This window comes from Ahaetulla prasina, chromosome 18 (genome assembly GCF_028640845.1).
Source record: "Ahaetulla prasina isolate Xishuangbanna chromosome 18, ASM2864084v1, whole genome shotgun sequence".
Classification (NCBI taxonomy): domain Eukaryota; kingdom Metazoa; phylum Chordata; class Lepidosauria; order Squamata; family Colubridae; genus Ahaetulla; species Ahaetulla prasina.
In genome coordinates, this window is record NC_080556.1 from 7,183,118 (window position 1) to 7,197,206 (window position 14,089).

The 14,089-nt window shown below is 47.5% G+C and overlaps 1 protein-coding gene across 9 annotated transcripts in view; it reads left to right on the forward strand.

The window, feature by feature from the left end:
- The window catches only part of KIF1B (kinesin family member 1B), a 134,208-nt gene that overhangs the window by 74,468 nt on the left and 45,651 nt on the right, over positions 1-14,089 (forward strand). For 7 of the 9 annotated variants that reach the window (XM_058161269.1, XM_058161268.1, XM_058161274.1 and 4 more), the window contains one exon: positions 13,277-13,376. In XM_058161269.1, the coding sequence (XP_058017252.1) occupies positions 13,277-13,376 (100 nt within the window). Of the gene's footprint in view, positions 1-1,735; positions 3,275-13,276; positions 13,377-14,089 lie in introns of those variants that run through there. The other 2 variants (XM_058161276.1, XM_058161277.1) reach the window with 2 other exon arrangements.

Genomic DNA, 14,089 nt, shown 5'->3' on the forward strand with positions numbered 1-14,089 from the left:
TGAAAAACATGGACCCCATCAAAGACTGTCCTTTTAACAAAAATGTGTCTGTAGCTATTTATTTTTAACATTTAAGAAAAAAAAAACATATATTCAGTAGTGGCAAAATACCCCAATCAAAGAGTTTCATTCCTAACTTTCTTTTCACGCATAGAATACAATTCATGGTAATGGATCACTTTTCCTACATCACCGTTCTTATTCAGGGCCTCCCAGGCACCCGTTTCTGGCATTTTAGGAATGCTGTGCAGTATGGTCTAGGGCAGAGGTCTCCAACCTTGGCAACTTTAAGACTTGTGGATTTTAACTCCCTTAATTCTAGTAGTTAAAGTCCACAAGTCTTAAAGTTGCCAAGGTTGGAGATCCTTGGTCTAGGGAATAGTTGGTGAGGATATGTACCTTCTTAAGTAATTAGGTCAATATTATAGACTCTGAGCCCATATAAGTACACTTCCGATTAAATCTCAGGTGCATGGTAGAATAATTCTTGGAACCTCTGGGGAAAAGTTATTCAAAGCTTGTTTGGAGTGTTTTTTTCTTACCTCTTCACCGATTTTATTAATATAGAAGCATTTTATGTGACTAAAAAATAAAAAAGCATGAAGTTTGCAACAGGCAGGCATAACTTCCGGGTTGGTTCATAGGCATGAGAGTGAGATGTGGAACGGTAGAAAACCTTAACAAGATTCCCTTCCTCCCCCTCCCCCTCCCCCCAAAAATGGCTTGGGTATCTTTAGGATGATCTGTAATAACCAAAAGGCATTTCTGCCTTTAAACCAAGAATCACTGGCAAATGGAAAGAACACGGCCAGCGGGGTTTTTTTGGGGGTGGGGGGGTGGGGGGCTGGCCCAAATAAATAGATAAATAAAGATTTTTGACGATGTATTGTTTTCTTTGTCAGATTTATAACCCACTTTTTCTCCAGGTGGCACGTATAGCATTCTTTAACTCCAACCCTGTGAGATAGATGAGGGTGGGGTGACTAGCCCAGGGAATTTCCACGATGAAGGGTGGATTTCAACTTAGGTTTACTCCGTCCAACATTTTAACCACTGTTACGACACTGTTTCTAACCTTGACGCTAGTGGCTGCTTCTGAACTTGGTTTCTCTCTTGATTCTCTAACCCTTTTTCTGGCTGCTTTTCTAGTCGACTGGACTGTCAATCTGAATCCACGTGCACAGCACTTACTAACCCAGTGTTAACTCCACCTAACCTTGGCTGTACGTCCGATCATTCTGCGATGATTGTCGGGTATCACTCCTTGCGGACAGAAGAGTCTCTTCCCCTACCCCCAATGAAATAACTTGGCAGCTGTAACCAGGCCAAAAAAAAAAAAAGAGTTTGGCGGGTTTTGCACACCGATAGCACGAAGTGTTGCGTCCACCTCTCTTCAGGTACTTGGTTTTGGCTCTTCTAAAAGTTTCATACGGATTGGATTTTGGGAAAGTCTTGGCATATTCTCGGAGGAGAATTAAAAATCCCATGAAATTTAGATATGTCTGGAATTAAAGAAATCTACCGAAGACCGTTAGGGATAGTTTAAGACTTCCAGTTAGATGTTCACTCCCTTCCTTTGTTCCTTTTGCTTCCCCCCACCCCAATCGTTTTCCCTAATTTTGAGTTGTCCTTCTTTTTTTTTCTTTTTTTTCTTGTTCAGAATTTTCCTTCTTTTCTCCAAATTTTAATTTTGTTTATTTTGGGGCCACCTCTCGATTGTTTTTTGTTCCCAAAGGATGCAGACTCTGATAGTGGGGATGATTCGGACAAGCGGTCTTGCGAGGAGAGCTGGCGGCTGATTACTTCCCTGAGAGAGAAGCTGCCCCCCAGCAAGTTGCAAACCATTGTTAAAAAATGCGGCCTCCCCAGCAGCGGCAAGAAGCGAGAGCCTATCAAAATGTATCAGATCCCTCAACGCCGACGCCTCAGCAAGGACTCTCGATGGGTGACCATCTCAGATCTCAAGATCCAGGCCGTGAAGGAGATCTGCTACGAGGTAGCGCTCAATGACTTCCGGCACACCCGTCAGGAAATCGAAGCCCTGGCCATCGTCAAGATGAAAGAACTCTGCGCTTTGTACGGGAAGAAGGACCCCAACGAGCGCGACTCGTGGCGAGCCGTGGCCCGAGACGTTTGGGACACGGTAGGGGTGGGCGACGAGAAGATCGAGGACCTCATGCTGAGCGGGAAAGGAATCGCCGACGTGGACGATCTCAAGGTCCACATCGACAAGCTGGAAGACATCCTGCAGGAGGTGAAAAAGCAGAACAACATGAAGGACGAGGAGATCAAAGTCCTGAGGAACAAGATGATCAAAATGGAGAAGGTTCTACCGCTCATGAGCTCCCAAGAGCCAAAAGGGCCGCCCGCCACGGCCGCCACAAAACCGAAAGATGCCCCGGGCCTAGTCAGTGCTGAAAAAAATGTAAACAAGGATGGGAAGAGTGGTTCCGAGAAAGATGGCCGGGTTTCCCAGTTAATGGAGGAAGACCCTGCCTTCAGGCGAGGACGGCTGCGCTGGATGAAGCAGGAACAAACCCGGTTCAAGAACCTGCAGCAGCAGGAGATCACCAAGCAGCTCCGTCGGCAGAACATGCCGCACCGCTTCATCCCACCGGAGAACCGTAAACCCCGCTTTCCCTTCAAAAGCAACCCAACCCACCGGAACTCCTGGAGCCCGGGCACCCACATCATCATCACCGAAAACGAGGTCATCGAAGTGAGAATCCCCAAGGAGGAAGAAAAGAAGACTGAGGAGACCCAAGCCCCGCCTGCGAAAGCCCCGGTGGTCCCCAAGGACCCTCTTCCGCTTTGGAACAAATCCGGGCCGCAGAAATCTCTGGATCAGATCCAGATCAAGAGGCAACCCTTGAACCCGCAGCCCCAGCCTTGCCCCCTGCAGCCAAACCCCTCCACCCCTGTGCGCTGGAGAAGCCATTCCCTCAACAGCCAGCAGAGGGCTTTCCGGCGCCAGTTGTCGGACTCCTCCGAGTCCTTGCCTGCCCCGGGTGCAAGCCAACCCCAAGATCTGCAGTCCTTCGACCAGAGACGCCACCTTCACCAGCACTGGCAGTCTTACAGCCCCCACCACGGCAACCTGGAGAGCCGAGCCAGACCCGTCGATCGGCCGAGCCCTTGCAACCAGTTTGTGACTCCTCCACGCATGAGGCGGCAGTTCTCCACCCCAAACCTCAAAGCCAGCCGAGAAACCACGGTTTGACTCTGCCACCGGTGGAAGAGAGCTATGCCCATCCTGACAGGGAGGGATGTGGGGTGGGGGGTGGGGAGATGGGACGTGGGGGAGTTTCTGCAAACAATTGGCCTCGGGCCTCAAAAGAGGACCTTTGCCCACCGACATACAGAGCACAAGACCGCACATTTTCTACCTGTGTCAACTGCCTGTGAAACGTTTGGTGTTTTCTGTTTTTGTTTTTTTTTAATTGTAGAAATCCCTTACTTTGGCCTTGAGGGAAGGCCTCTGTGTCAGTTTGGGAACTGTCAGCGTATCATTTTTTTTTAGGTGGGGGGGGGGAGAAGAAACAATGAACACAAATGGGGACCTTTTAAACCCCCATTTGCTACGATCTTTGGACAATCAGCAAAGCTTATCCGGGAAGCTTCCCACTTCGGTTTTGTATTTTCTTTGGATTGTATTCCTACGCCTCTCGGGTTTTTCCTTTTCAGAAGCTTCGAAAGTCACCCCTAAAAGCTTTTAGAATTGGGGCAGATTATTAAGACAGGGCAGCTAATTCCTCTAAAGTTGTGTTACGGGGTGTGTGTGGGCGGGGGTGGGGGGGGGTGGAGCGTGTTGTTCTATCATCAAACAGAGCAGATTTTGCTGCTTTGGGGTTCGATGGGAAGAGACTCCTGAGACTGGCCAGGAGTCAGATCTCCGAAAGAACCTTTTGTGCTGGTTGTGGGGGCTCCAGTGATTTCTTCGGAGGTTCCCACTGGGGGGATTGACAGACAGTTTTTTTCATTTTCAAGAGCCCTTTGCAAAAACAGAGACCTTCATATTCAAATGAGGTGAATGTATGTTGCCTGCAGGAAGACACAACCCAAGGCAAGCAGAAACTGCTGGCGGCATCTAGCGTTGCGTGTTCCTTTTGGTTTCCCGCCCCCCAAAAAAACTGTTCTGACCTAGGCTTCCCCAAAAAACACGAAGCAGACTCCTTGTCCCGACAAAATCCTTTTTATTAAACAAACAATGAATTCCGCTCATCCACTTTCAGCAAAGTCTTTCAAGGGAGAATTTACAGTCACAGACCTTCTCTGGCTTGGAGAGCTGCCAGGCCGATATCTTCAAAACTTGGCAAGGAGTCTCAGAGAGTCAGAAACCAATTAGGCGAACTAATTGTCTCCTGCAAACTCCCCTCTCCTTTCGCTCCTCTTTTATTCCCTCTGGGAGGGGCCCTTCATCGGCCACCTGTGGCCTTACTCCTGAGTCGACCCTTGTTCTTCAGCTGTTCCCTTCGTCTGGCCACTCTGCGCATGCACACACTGGGAACAGGCTCCAGCTGTTTGTCTGCCTCACTGATGTCTGACTCCAAAGGCAGCTGATAGCTGGCATACGGTCCTGGCCCCCTCTCTGCCTCTGATGCAGAGCCCTCATCAGAGCCTTCCCCAGACTCCAAGACTGGCCCATTTTCCTCCCCAACCTCCTCACTCTCCGAATCTGCTGCCAGCTCCGCTGGCCGCTGCTGGGCCACAACAAAACCTCCCACAAACGTTTGGGTTGAGTTTCCAACCAGGAAGCTCCAGCCAGAGATTTCAAAAGCATTAACTTGGCACATGATTCTCCGGCTGGCTAAAACTCCCACCCCCCCACACACCGTTTAAAAAAAAAAAAGACAGATACATTAAAAAGTACCTTTGATTTTCCAGCCTCTCTGCAGCTAAATTTTTAGCAGTCGGTTTTTTGTGCGGAGTTTCGTAGCCAGAAGCACAGTTTTTTTCTACACCAGCAGTCGGCAACCTTAAACCCTCAAAGAGCCACAAAGGTCCTAACCGGAAGCCCCCGTTCAATTCTGGAGCCGACCGGAAGTCCAGTTCCCCCCAACATAGTCTCTTCCTAGCACGGCGTCCCTTTTTCCTCTGTTGACCAGAAGTTGGTTCCCCCACCGTAGAGTCGCCTCCTAGCGCAGCATCCTTTTTCCTCTACCTGTCCTAACTGAAAGTCCTATGAACTGTGGAGCCGACCCGCAACAAAGAGCTGCAAGAGAGGGATGAAAGAGCCACATGCGGCTCCAGAGCCCCCGGGTTGCTGACTCCTGCTCTACACAAATGGAGCTCCTGTGAAAAATTGGAATTCTCTCCTGTAGGACAGGATTTAGGGGTAATCATGTCTGGCTGAGTCCGATTTCTTACAGGTTAATGGAGCGTTTTGGGAAAGAACGTGAGAGAATTAGAAAAATAAGTAGGCATACGTGTCTCTCTTCTCTCCAATTTTATGCCAAATCCTATCCATCCCTCTTAAAAGAGAACCAGGAAGAGAGCTTGGGACTCTCCCAACCTGAGAAGCTGAGATTGGTAGTGAAAATTTGGCCGGGGGACTTGCTCGGGATCCTTGATTTTTGTACCCTGCTGCTTTCTAAATATTATTATTTCAGTTTCCTTCCTCCTGCTCCCTTCATTGCCTCCTTTTTGAGTGATGCTCCCCCTGGGGAGATTAATTTGAGCGGATCCACCCAAGGTGTGAGAGGTCGCTGGCAGGCAGACAGACGATGTCTCTGAACGATGGACAATTTGCCCCCGAAGCAAATGTAAAAGTTTGCTTTAAAAGTTTTGAAAGTCAGGCGGGACGGAAGGCCGGCCATCTCTGATTCCCTTTGCAACTGCAGTGCATAAGCTCATAATTTAGGCCTCGTTAATTTTACTCAGGCCTCTTCTCTACGGAGGGCCGCAGGAGGGAGCTTCTAGTTGAATGTAGAATCATGGGGCTGGAAGGCACCTCAGAGCTCTTCTACTCCAACCCCGCTGCCCAAGGCAGGAGCCTTACAAAAAAAAAGTGTCCTTTTTTTTTTTATTTAATGAAAGTGATTGCAATGAAATGAGGGTTGAATTGGGCAGCAGACGACAGATGAAGCTATAGCTGCCTTTTAATTTCTCCTTTCATTTTTTTTTTTTCCTTTCGTCATCATGATCGTCAACATTTTAATTGGCCTTAATCAAGGAATCTGTCCCGAGTTTGTCAGGGGAAAACGTTTGCGTTCCTCAAAATAGATTCAGCCAGATTCTTCTTCTTTGGTCCATCCGGTGCCTTCTCCTTCTGATTGTTAAGCAATGTAGATTATATAGGTAAATATATATAAATATATATTTTAATGCTCTTAGTTAGGTTGCCTTTGAAATAATTTCCGAAGCTTTGGAGCGTGAACCTATTCGCAGTTACTGTAAAGGAGGAAATTGTTTCTTCCAGTGAAGTGATGGAATCTGGAAGAAAAAAAAACAAACAATAATCATCTGTCCATCTGTTGTGTTTTAAGTGGTTTTGATGATTTTTTTTAAAAAAAAGAAAAAACAACAAGCCTGCATTTTGTGAAAAGCAGATCTGCTTGTACTTTTTAACAAGTCATTTCAATAAAGTGCAAAAGATTCTTATTACGCCTGTCATGTCACTCGGTTGGGGAGTCAAAACGGCAGCTTTTGGGAACCCCAAGGAGCTAATTTTGTTTTTGTTCTTTGAAAGTTTAAACCAAAGAGTTTGGAGGACACAATTCTTCTTCTTTTAACACTGGCATTTAGAGGGATCTGATAAGAAAAGGGGGGCGGGGCATAAGGTTCAGGATCCAGTGGGATCCTTCCCTAGTTCTTCAATTATGAATCCCTCGGATGTAGCTGACCTTGTAAACTTTTTGCTCGGGATGTATAACTTAATTTAAACTTTCACGTGCAGGAAAATGGTATGTGGTTCTCACATATTCACACGTACCCTCCCAAAAAGTAGTTTTCTTAGCAACCTGGATTGAACCGCAAATCGATGGACACATTACAAAGACTCCAGTCGATCGAAATGATCACATTCTGGATTGCTGCTCTTTCTGGTATTCACATACCGTATTTTTCGGAGTATAAGACGCACCTTTTCCCCTCCCCCTCCTAAAAGTGGGTGAAAATTTAGACCGAATACGGGTGGTCTTGGCCTCCCGAACCCTCCATGCGTCGCATTTTTGTCCTCCCCGGCCCCCAGAAGCACTTTGCAGGCCAAAAATGGACCCGTTTTTGGCCTGCAAAATGCTTCTGGCGGCCTGGGAGGGTGAAAATCTGATGCACAGAGGCCAAAAACTATTTTCTTCTTGTTTTCCTCCTGTAAATTTAGGCGTGTCTTATAGTCTGAGAAATACGGTAATTTCTTGGTCAAGGGGTGGCCTAGGGACATTTTAGTCCCACCTAAAACTGCACCTTCAGTTTCTTTGTCCAGTTCCTCTCTTCAGCTTCATTCGCCATCTCTGTTCCTTGAAGTGCAGGTAGTCCTCGACTTCCAACAGCTCATTTAGTGACCGTTAAAAGTTACAACGGCACTGAAAAATACGTGACTCATGACCTTTTTTCACCGTTGCGACCTTTGCAGCATCCCCACGATGGATGTGATCAAAATTCAGAGGTTTGGCGAATGTTTCATACTCACAACCGTCTGACAGTCACATGATCCCATTTGCGACCTTCTGGGGAAGCCAGATTCGCTTTAACAACCGGGATCCTACTTTAACAACCGCAGCAATTGACTTAACAGCTGCGGCAAGGAAGGTCATAAAATGGGGCCAAAACTCCCTTAACAAATGTCTCACTTAACGACAGAAATCTGGGCTCCGCTGTCATAAGTTGAGGACTTATCTTAATTTAATCTTAAATAAATTCACAAACTGAGTTTATTTGCTAAAGCAGGGGTCTCCAACCTTGGCAGCTTTAAGACTTGTGGACTTCAACTCCCAGAAAAAGCCCTGGGAGTTGAAGTCCACAAGTCTTGAAAGTTGCCAAGGTTGGAGACCCCCTGTACTAAAGGGCTCCTTTCTCTTGGAATCTCTGACCTATAATTCTCTTTGCTCACTCTGAGAAACCAGGTGACTTGCTAGCTTTTAAACCATTGACTATTGAATTAAGAAATCCATCAACCTTTTTCGTTGATCAAATGTTGCCTTTTAGAGGGCCTCGGGGAAATTGCCTTCCCGTTCGTCGTCCTTCCCCTTCCACCACTTGGTTTTTCATTCCTTAGATCAATTCCTTCCCATCAAGGATAAAAGAGCCACACTCAAACATCTGTGAAAATAGTTCTTCACATTTTCTTATTCTTACCGTGTTTCCCTGAAAATAAGACCCTGTCTTATATTTTTTTTTGAACCCCAAAATAAGTGCTTGGCCTTATTTTGGGGCGAGTAGAGCAAGACACGGGACACGGTGACACGGGACACAGTGGCTCAGGGGCTAGGACGTTGAGCTTGTCAGTCGAAAGGTTGGCAGCTCAGCGGTTCGAATCCCTAGTGCTGCCGTGTAATGGGGTGAGCTCCCATTACTTGTCCCAGCTTCTGCCAACCAAGCAGTTTTGAAAGCACGTAAAAATGCAAGTAGAAAAAATTGGGACCACCTTTGGTGGGAAGGTAACAGCGTTCCGTGCGCCTTTGGCGTTGAGTCATTCCGTCCACATGACCACGGAGACGTCTTTGGACAGCGCTGGCTCTTCGGCTTTGAAACGGAGATGAGCAGCGCCCCCTAGAGTCGGGAACGACTAGCATGTATGTGCGAGGGGAACCTTTACCTTTACCTTTAGAGCAAGACGGGGCTCCTCTTGCCGTCTTACCTGATTTCCACCTCTTTCCCTAACACTAACCAGAGGAAATATATTATAATATTATATTATAAAATGGCAGGGACCGGCTGCTCGTGCAGTTAAATATTTTTGGGGAGGGCTTATTTTCGGGAGGGGCGGTATTTTAGCATATGCGCTAAAAAGCCCGATTGGGTTTATTATCAGGAGAGGTCTTATTTTCAGGGAAACATGGTAATGTTTCTTCCCCTGAAATTGTTGGTCCACGTAGTACGTAGAGTAATCGCTGACTTACAACCATTCGTTTAATGACCATCGAAGCAACCCCCTGGTCACGTGCTCAAAACTCAGGCGCTTGGCAACTTGCTCAGATTTGTGGCGGTGAGCTGGGGGTCGTGTGAATGAATACCTTGTTTTCGAACAAGCCAAGTCAACGGGGAAACCCGATTCACTTAACAACCGCTTAACTGCAGTGATTCACGTAAGAACGGTGGTGTCGTGACCCACTCCTCCGCTGACGGCCGGGTCAGGGAAATCCGAATCAGGCGTGCCTCTGCAGCTCTGCCAAAGTCCTAGCAAAGTCCTCAGGGCAGGCAGGAGACCAGAAAGTGACTTCAGCAAGATATGTTTAGACTTTGCCTGACTCAGAGAATGCCAGAAAGCAGGTCCTTTATATAGGCCATGGGGTGTGGCTCCATGACTCAGCACTTATCCAGGCCTGCCCCTCCCTTCCTTCTGATGCCGCCGCCTATCAATTCTTCTGAAGCGAGGGTCACTCCAATCGGCAGCTGTTGGTAATAGACCTTCCTCAGGCTCACATGCTGTGGAGGAGGGGGAGGGGTCTAGTTGCTCCGTTTGCCTGGGCATGGAGCCAGAGCTGGGGGCTGGAGGTACTTCTTCCTCCTCAGCCTGTCCGGGCATGGAGCCAGGGCTGGGGCCGGGAGGCATGCTAGGACATTCTTCAGCGTTCGGAAGCAGATAAGCAGACCCCGGCTGTGGTGGTGAGATCGGACGAGACACAACAGGTGGCAAGAAAACCCAAAGGCGCTTTTTTTTCCAAGGCCCCACTGGACTTCTTTGTTTTTCTTTGAAGATGTTTCGCTTCTCATCCCCAAGAAGCTTCTTCAGTTCTGTCTGGATGGCGGGGAACGGAAGGATTGATGCTCTTTGCAGCAGACATTTGCGTTCTTTTTAGAGAGCGGTTGAGGCCATTTGGAGGTTTATCTGTGTCACCCTGAAGAGATCCTCATCCATTCTTGGATGAGAAGTGAAAACGTCTTCAAAGAAAAACAAGAAAGTTTTTCCAGTTGCCGCTTGAAAAAAAAACAAACGCCTTTCAGACGACCCTTCAGAAAATTCATAAAATGGGGAACAACTCACTTAATCGACGTCTCACTTAAAAGAAATGCTGTGCTCAGCTGTGCTCATAGGTTGAGGACTTCCTGTAAAACTTCCAGAGATCAGGAAGTTTGTTTGGGAGGTGTGTGTGTGTACATGTTGGAAATGTAAGAATAGGATAAAGCTGTGTGGCTGTTTTTAAGGATCACGTGTGGGGCAGTGTTGGCTCTAATTCAATTTTCCTCTCCTGAAAAATCCACCAGAATTAATTTTCAGATAACCCTGTTGCCAGATTTTATTCCACCTAGGAAAAAAAAGAGAGCAATTTTTCCTTACTCTGCGTCTTCCAGATGTGCTGATTGAAGAGGCCGCAGTGTGATGGGTTGAGGGTTAGGGTGTTATTATTAAGTGTATAATTAAGTCAGGATCGAACTGTTGGCAGTCGGCAGAGTTAGCCTGCAATACTGCATTCTAACCTCTGTGCCACCATGACTCTTGTAGCAATAGCGCTCAGACTTATATACCGCTTCACAATGCTTTACAGACCCTTCTAAGCAGTTTACGGAGTCAACCTCTTGCCCGCAACCTGGGTCCTCATTTTACCGACCTTTTTCAGTGTAATGGGTTGAGGGTTAGGGTGTTATTATTAACTAACACTATGGCTCTCTGCTACAGTGGCATAGTGGTTAGAATGCAGAATTGCAAGCTAATTCCTGCTGACTGCCAGGGGTTCGATCCTGACCAGCTCAAGGTTGACTCAGCCTTCTGTCCTTCCCGAGGTCGGTAAAATGAGGATCCAGGTTGTTGGGGGGCAAGAGGCTGACTCTGTTAACCGCTTAGAGGGGCCTGTAAAGCCCTGTGAAGCGGTATATAAGCCCTAAGCACTACTGCTACAAGAGTCGTGGTGGCACAGTGGTTAGAATGCGGTATTGCAGGCTAACTCTGCCGACTGCCAACAGTTCGATCCTGACTGGCTCCAGGTTGACTCGGCCTTCCATCCTTCCCAGGTCTGGAATGAGGACCCAGATTGTTACGGGCAAGAGGGGGACTCTGTAAACTGCTTAGACAGGGCTGTAAAGCACTGTGAAGCGGTATATAAGTCTTAAGGGCTATTGCTGTTGGGTTGGGGAAGGATTAAGTTGCACTCGGTGCCTGGAGAACGATAATTACAGTATCTTTAGAAAAGCCAAAAAGTCCTTTTAGATCCTGAAATATGGTCATAATAACAAGGCCATTCCAATAGGTTTGAATCCAGTCTCCTTTTAGCAATAATGGTCATCATTTATTAAATGCAGCCTTTAGTTTCTGAATAGATCGTCCTCACAACAGTTTGTTTAGGGACCGTCCCCTAAGTTACGACGGCACTGAGAAAAGCGGCTTACGACCGTTTTTCACACTCAACGACCGTTGCAACCTCCCTTTGTTCAGATCGCATGTGATCAAAACGGGGACTCTCGGGAACTGGCTCATATTTATGACGGTTGCACTGCCCCGGGGTCATGTGTTTCCCTTTTGTGACCTGACAAGCAAAATCGACGGACACGCCAGATTCACTTAAAGGCCGTGTTACTAATTTAAGAACCGCAGCGATTCGCTTAACAACTGCAACCAAGAAATGTCACAAAATGGGGCAGAGCTCACTTAACCAGCGTTTTGCTTAGCAGCAGCAATATTTCAGCTCCACGGCGGTCATAAGTCAAGGACTGCCTGTGTAGTGATGGCACCCGCAGCTATATATCTGTGGGAGAAACGGCTACTCTGAAAAACTGCTCTAATAATCCAGCCATCTTTCCATTACTTCCATCACTCAGGGTGCTACACATTCTCCTATGTCCTGCTTTTGTGCACAATCTTTGCATTGAGATTCACCAACTAACCCCATCATAGCTTCTTCAGCGCATGGTGAACACTCAGAGCATTGCTGGGTGTGCAAACGCCCCACCTCTACTGTGCAATCTTCAGAGAAAAGACTAGCTCCATAAGCCTGTGAAGACTTCTTTTGATAATTGACGTAGTGATGGCTGGGTTCTGAGATTGCGAAACCATCCCTTTGCTGCAGGGTTGGTCTTCTCTGTCCCTTCCCACCCAAATCATCATCTTTTAACGACTCCATAATCCCTTGCGGGGTGGAGTCTGGGCAACTGAATGGTAGCTGAGTGTTTACTGGCCAGATGCCCTTCCTGTCGCCAATGTGGAGTTTATGTTCAGCAGACATATTCTCAAGGGTCCCCTACCTAGGATCCAACTCGCAGCCTCTTGATTGTGAGGCCAGAGCTCCACCTTTAGGCCACCCACACCGCTCTCTCTTCCCACCCAAATACCGGTGTGATTTGTCGTAAGGCTTGGATTGGCATCCAGCTCGCCACATGCCCTGCATAACGACGCCCATCAGTCCTGAACACACTGTAAAAAGGATTTGCTTCTTTCGACACGCAGCTGAAAGGGAAAAGCCATTGCTCCTCAATGGCCTTTGGCTGTTGCTACGGCCAAATGTATTTGCCATATTCCCAAATCTCTTACCTTTGCTGAACTGGACAAGAAATGCCCACAGGCCTGATTCATCCCCTACATCCAAAGCCTGTTGCTCTAAAGGCAACTATCATATTTTTTGGAGTATAAGATGCATCTTTCCCCCCCAAAAAAAGAGGGTGAAAATCTGGGTGCGTCTTATACTCCGAATGTAGCCCTGTCCAGCTTCTCAAAGGGAGGTTTCAGAGGCTGAAAAAAGCATCAGAATGAAGCTTCAGAAAAGAAGGCCCCAAACAGAGCTTCAGAGGCTTTTTTTCTGAAGCTGTTTCGGAGGCTTTCAGAGGCAGAAAAAAAAAGCAAAAAAAAAAAGCAAGGCACAGAGCTCACAATCAAGGAACCTGTTGCTAAAATTCACCTCTAGGAACAGCTGATTGGGGGTATTCCAAGCGCCAATCAGCTTTTTTCTTATTTTCCTCCCCAAAAACTAAGGTGCATCTTATACTCCGAAAAATACAGTAATCTCTCATGGAAGCAACAGCATCGTCCTTGCCTGTTTCTCTCTCCTGGTCTGTTTCTCACATTCTCCTCCCTGGAGTGTTCTCTCTCTGTCTTCCTCCTCTTCTTTTTTTCTCTCCCTTCCTCCTCCCTCTCCCCCCACTTTTCCCTTGTTTTCTTCTCCTACACAGTGTTTTCTTGTTCCCCCTTCAGGATTACGAAAGCAAACTCCAGGCCTTGCAAAAACAGGTCGAGACCCGGTCCTTGGCTGCCGAGACTACTGAGGAAGAGGAAGAAGAAGAGGAAGAGGAGGGTGAGTTGAAAATGGAGCCCGGGCCGGGAACCAACTCCTGCAGGAACAGGATGAGAATTTTTCCAGCTGTTCTTTTCATTTTACGCCCGCTTTTTCCAGGATATTCCACTGATTTCTTTTCCTGCAGGACATGGTGGCTGACTTGCCCAGTGAGACTTAGAAATTATTATTATTGCAACCCGAGGGGGTTACTGAATTTGTAAGGTGGAAGCGGCGGCGTCATCTGTCATCTTAACCCTTATTTGGTGGTTTGGGCAGTTTAAAAAAAGAAGAAGAAGAAGCCATTACTCATGTTTTTAAAACCTAGGGGACTAATGCCTTATGCACGGTCACTCACGCTCTGGTTATGTCTCGGTTGGATTATTGCAATGCTCTCTACATGGGGCTGCCATTGAGGTGCACCCGGAGACTGCAGTTAGTCCAGAATGCGGCTGCGCGAGTAGTAATGGGAGCCACTCGTGGCTCCCATGTAACATCACTACTACGCAGTTTGCACTGGCTTCCTGTGGTCTTTCGGGTGCGCTTCAAGATTTTGGTTACCACCTTTAAAGCGCTCCATGGCTTAGGGCCTGGGTACTTACGGGACCGCCTGCTGTTACCTCATGCCTCCCACCGACCCGTACGCTCACACAGAGAGGGCCTACTCAGGGTGCCGTCCACCAAACAATGTCGGCTGGCGGCCCCCAGGAGCAGGGCCTTCTCTGTTGGAGCCC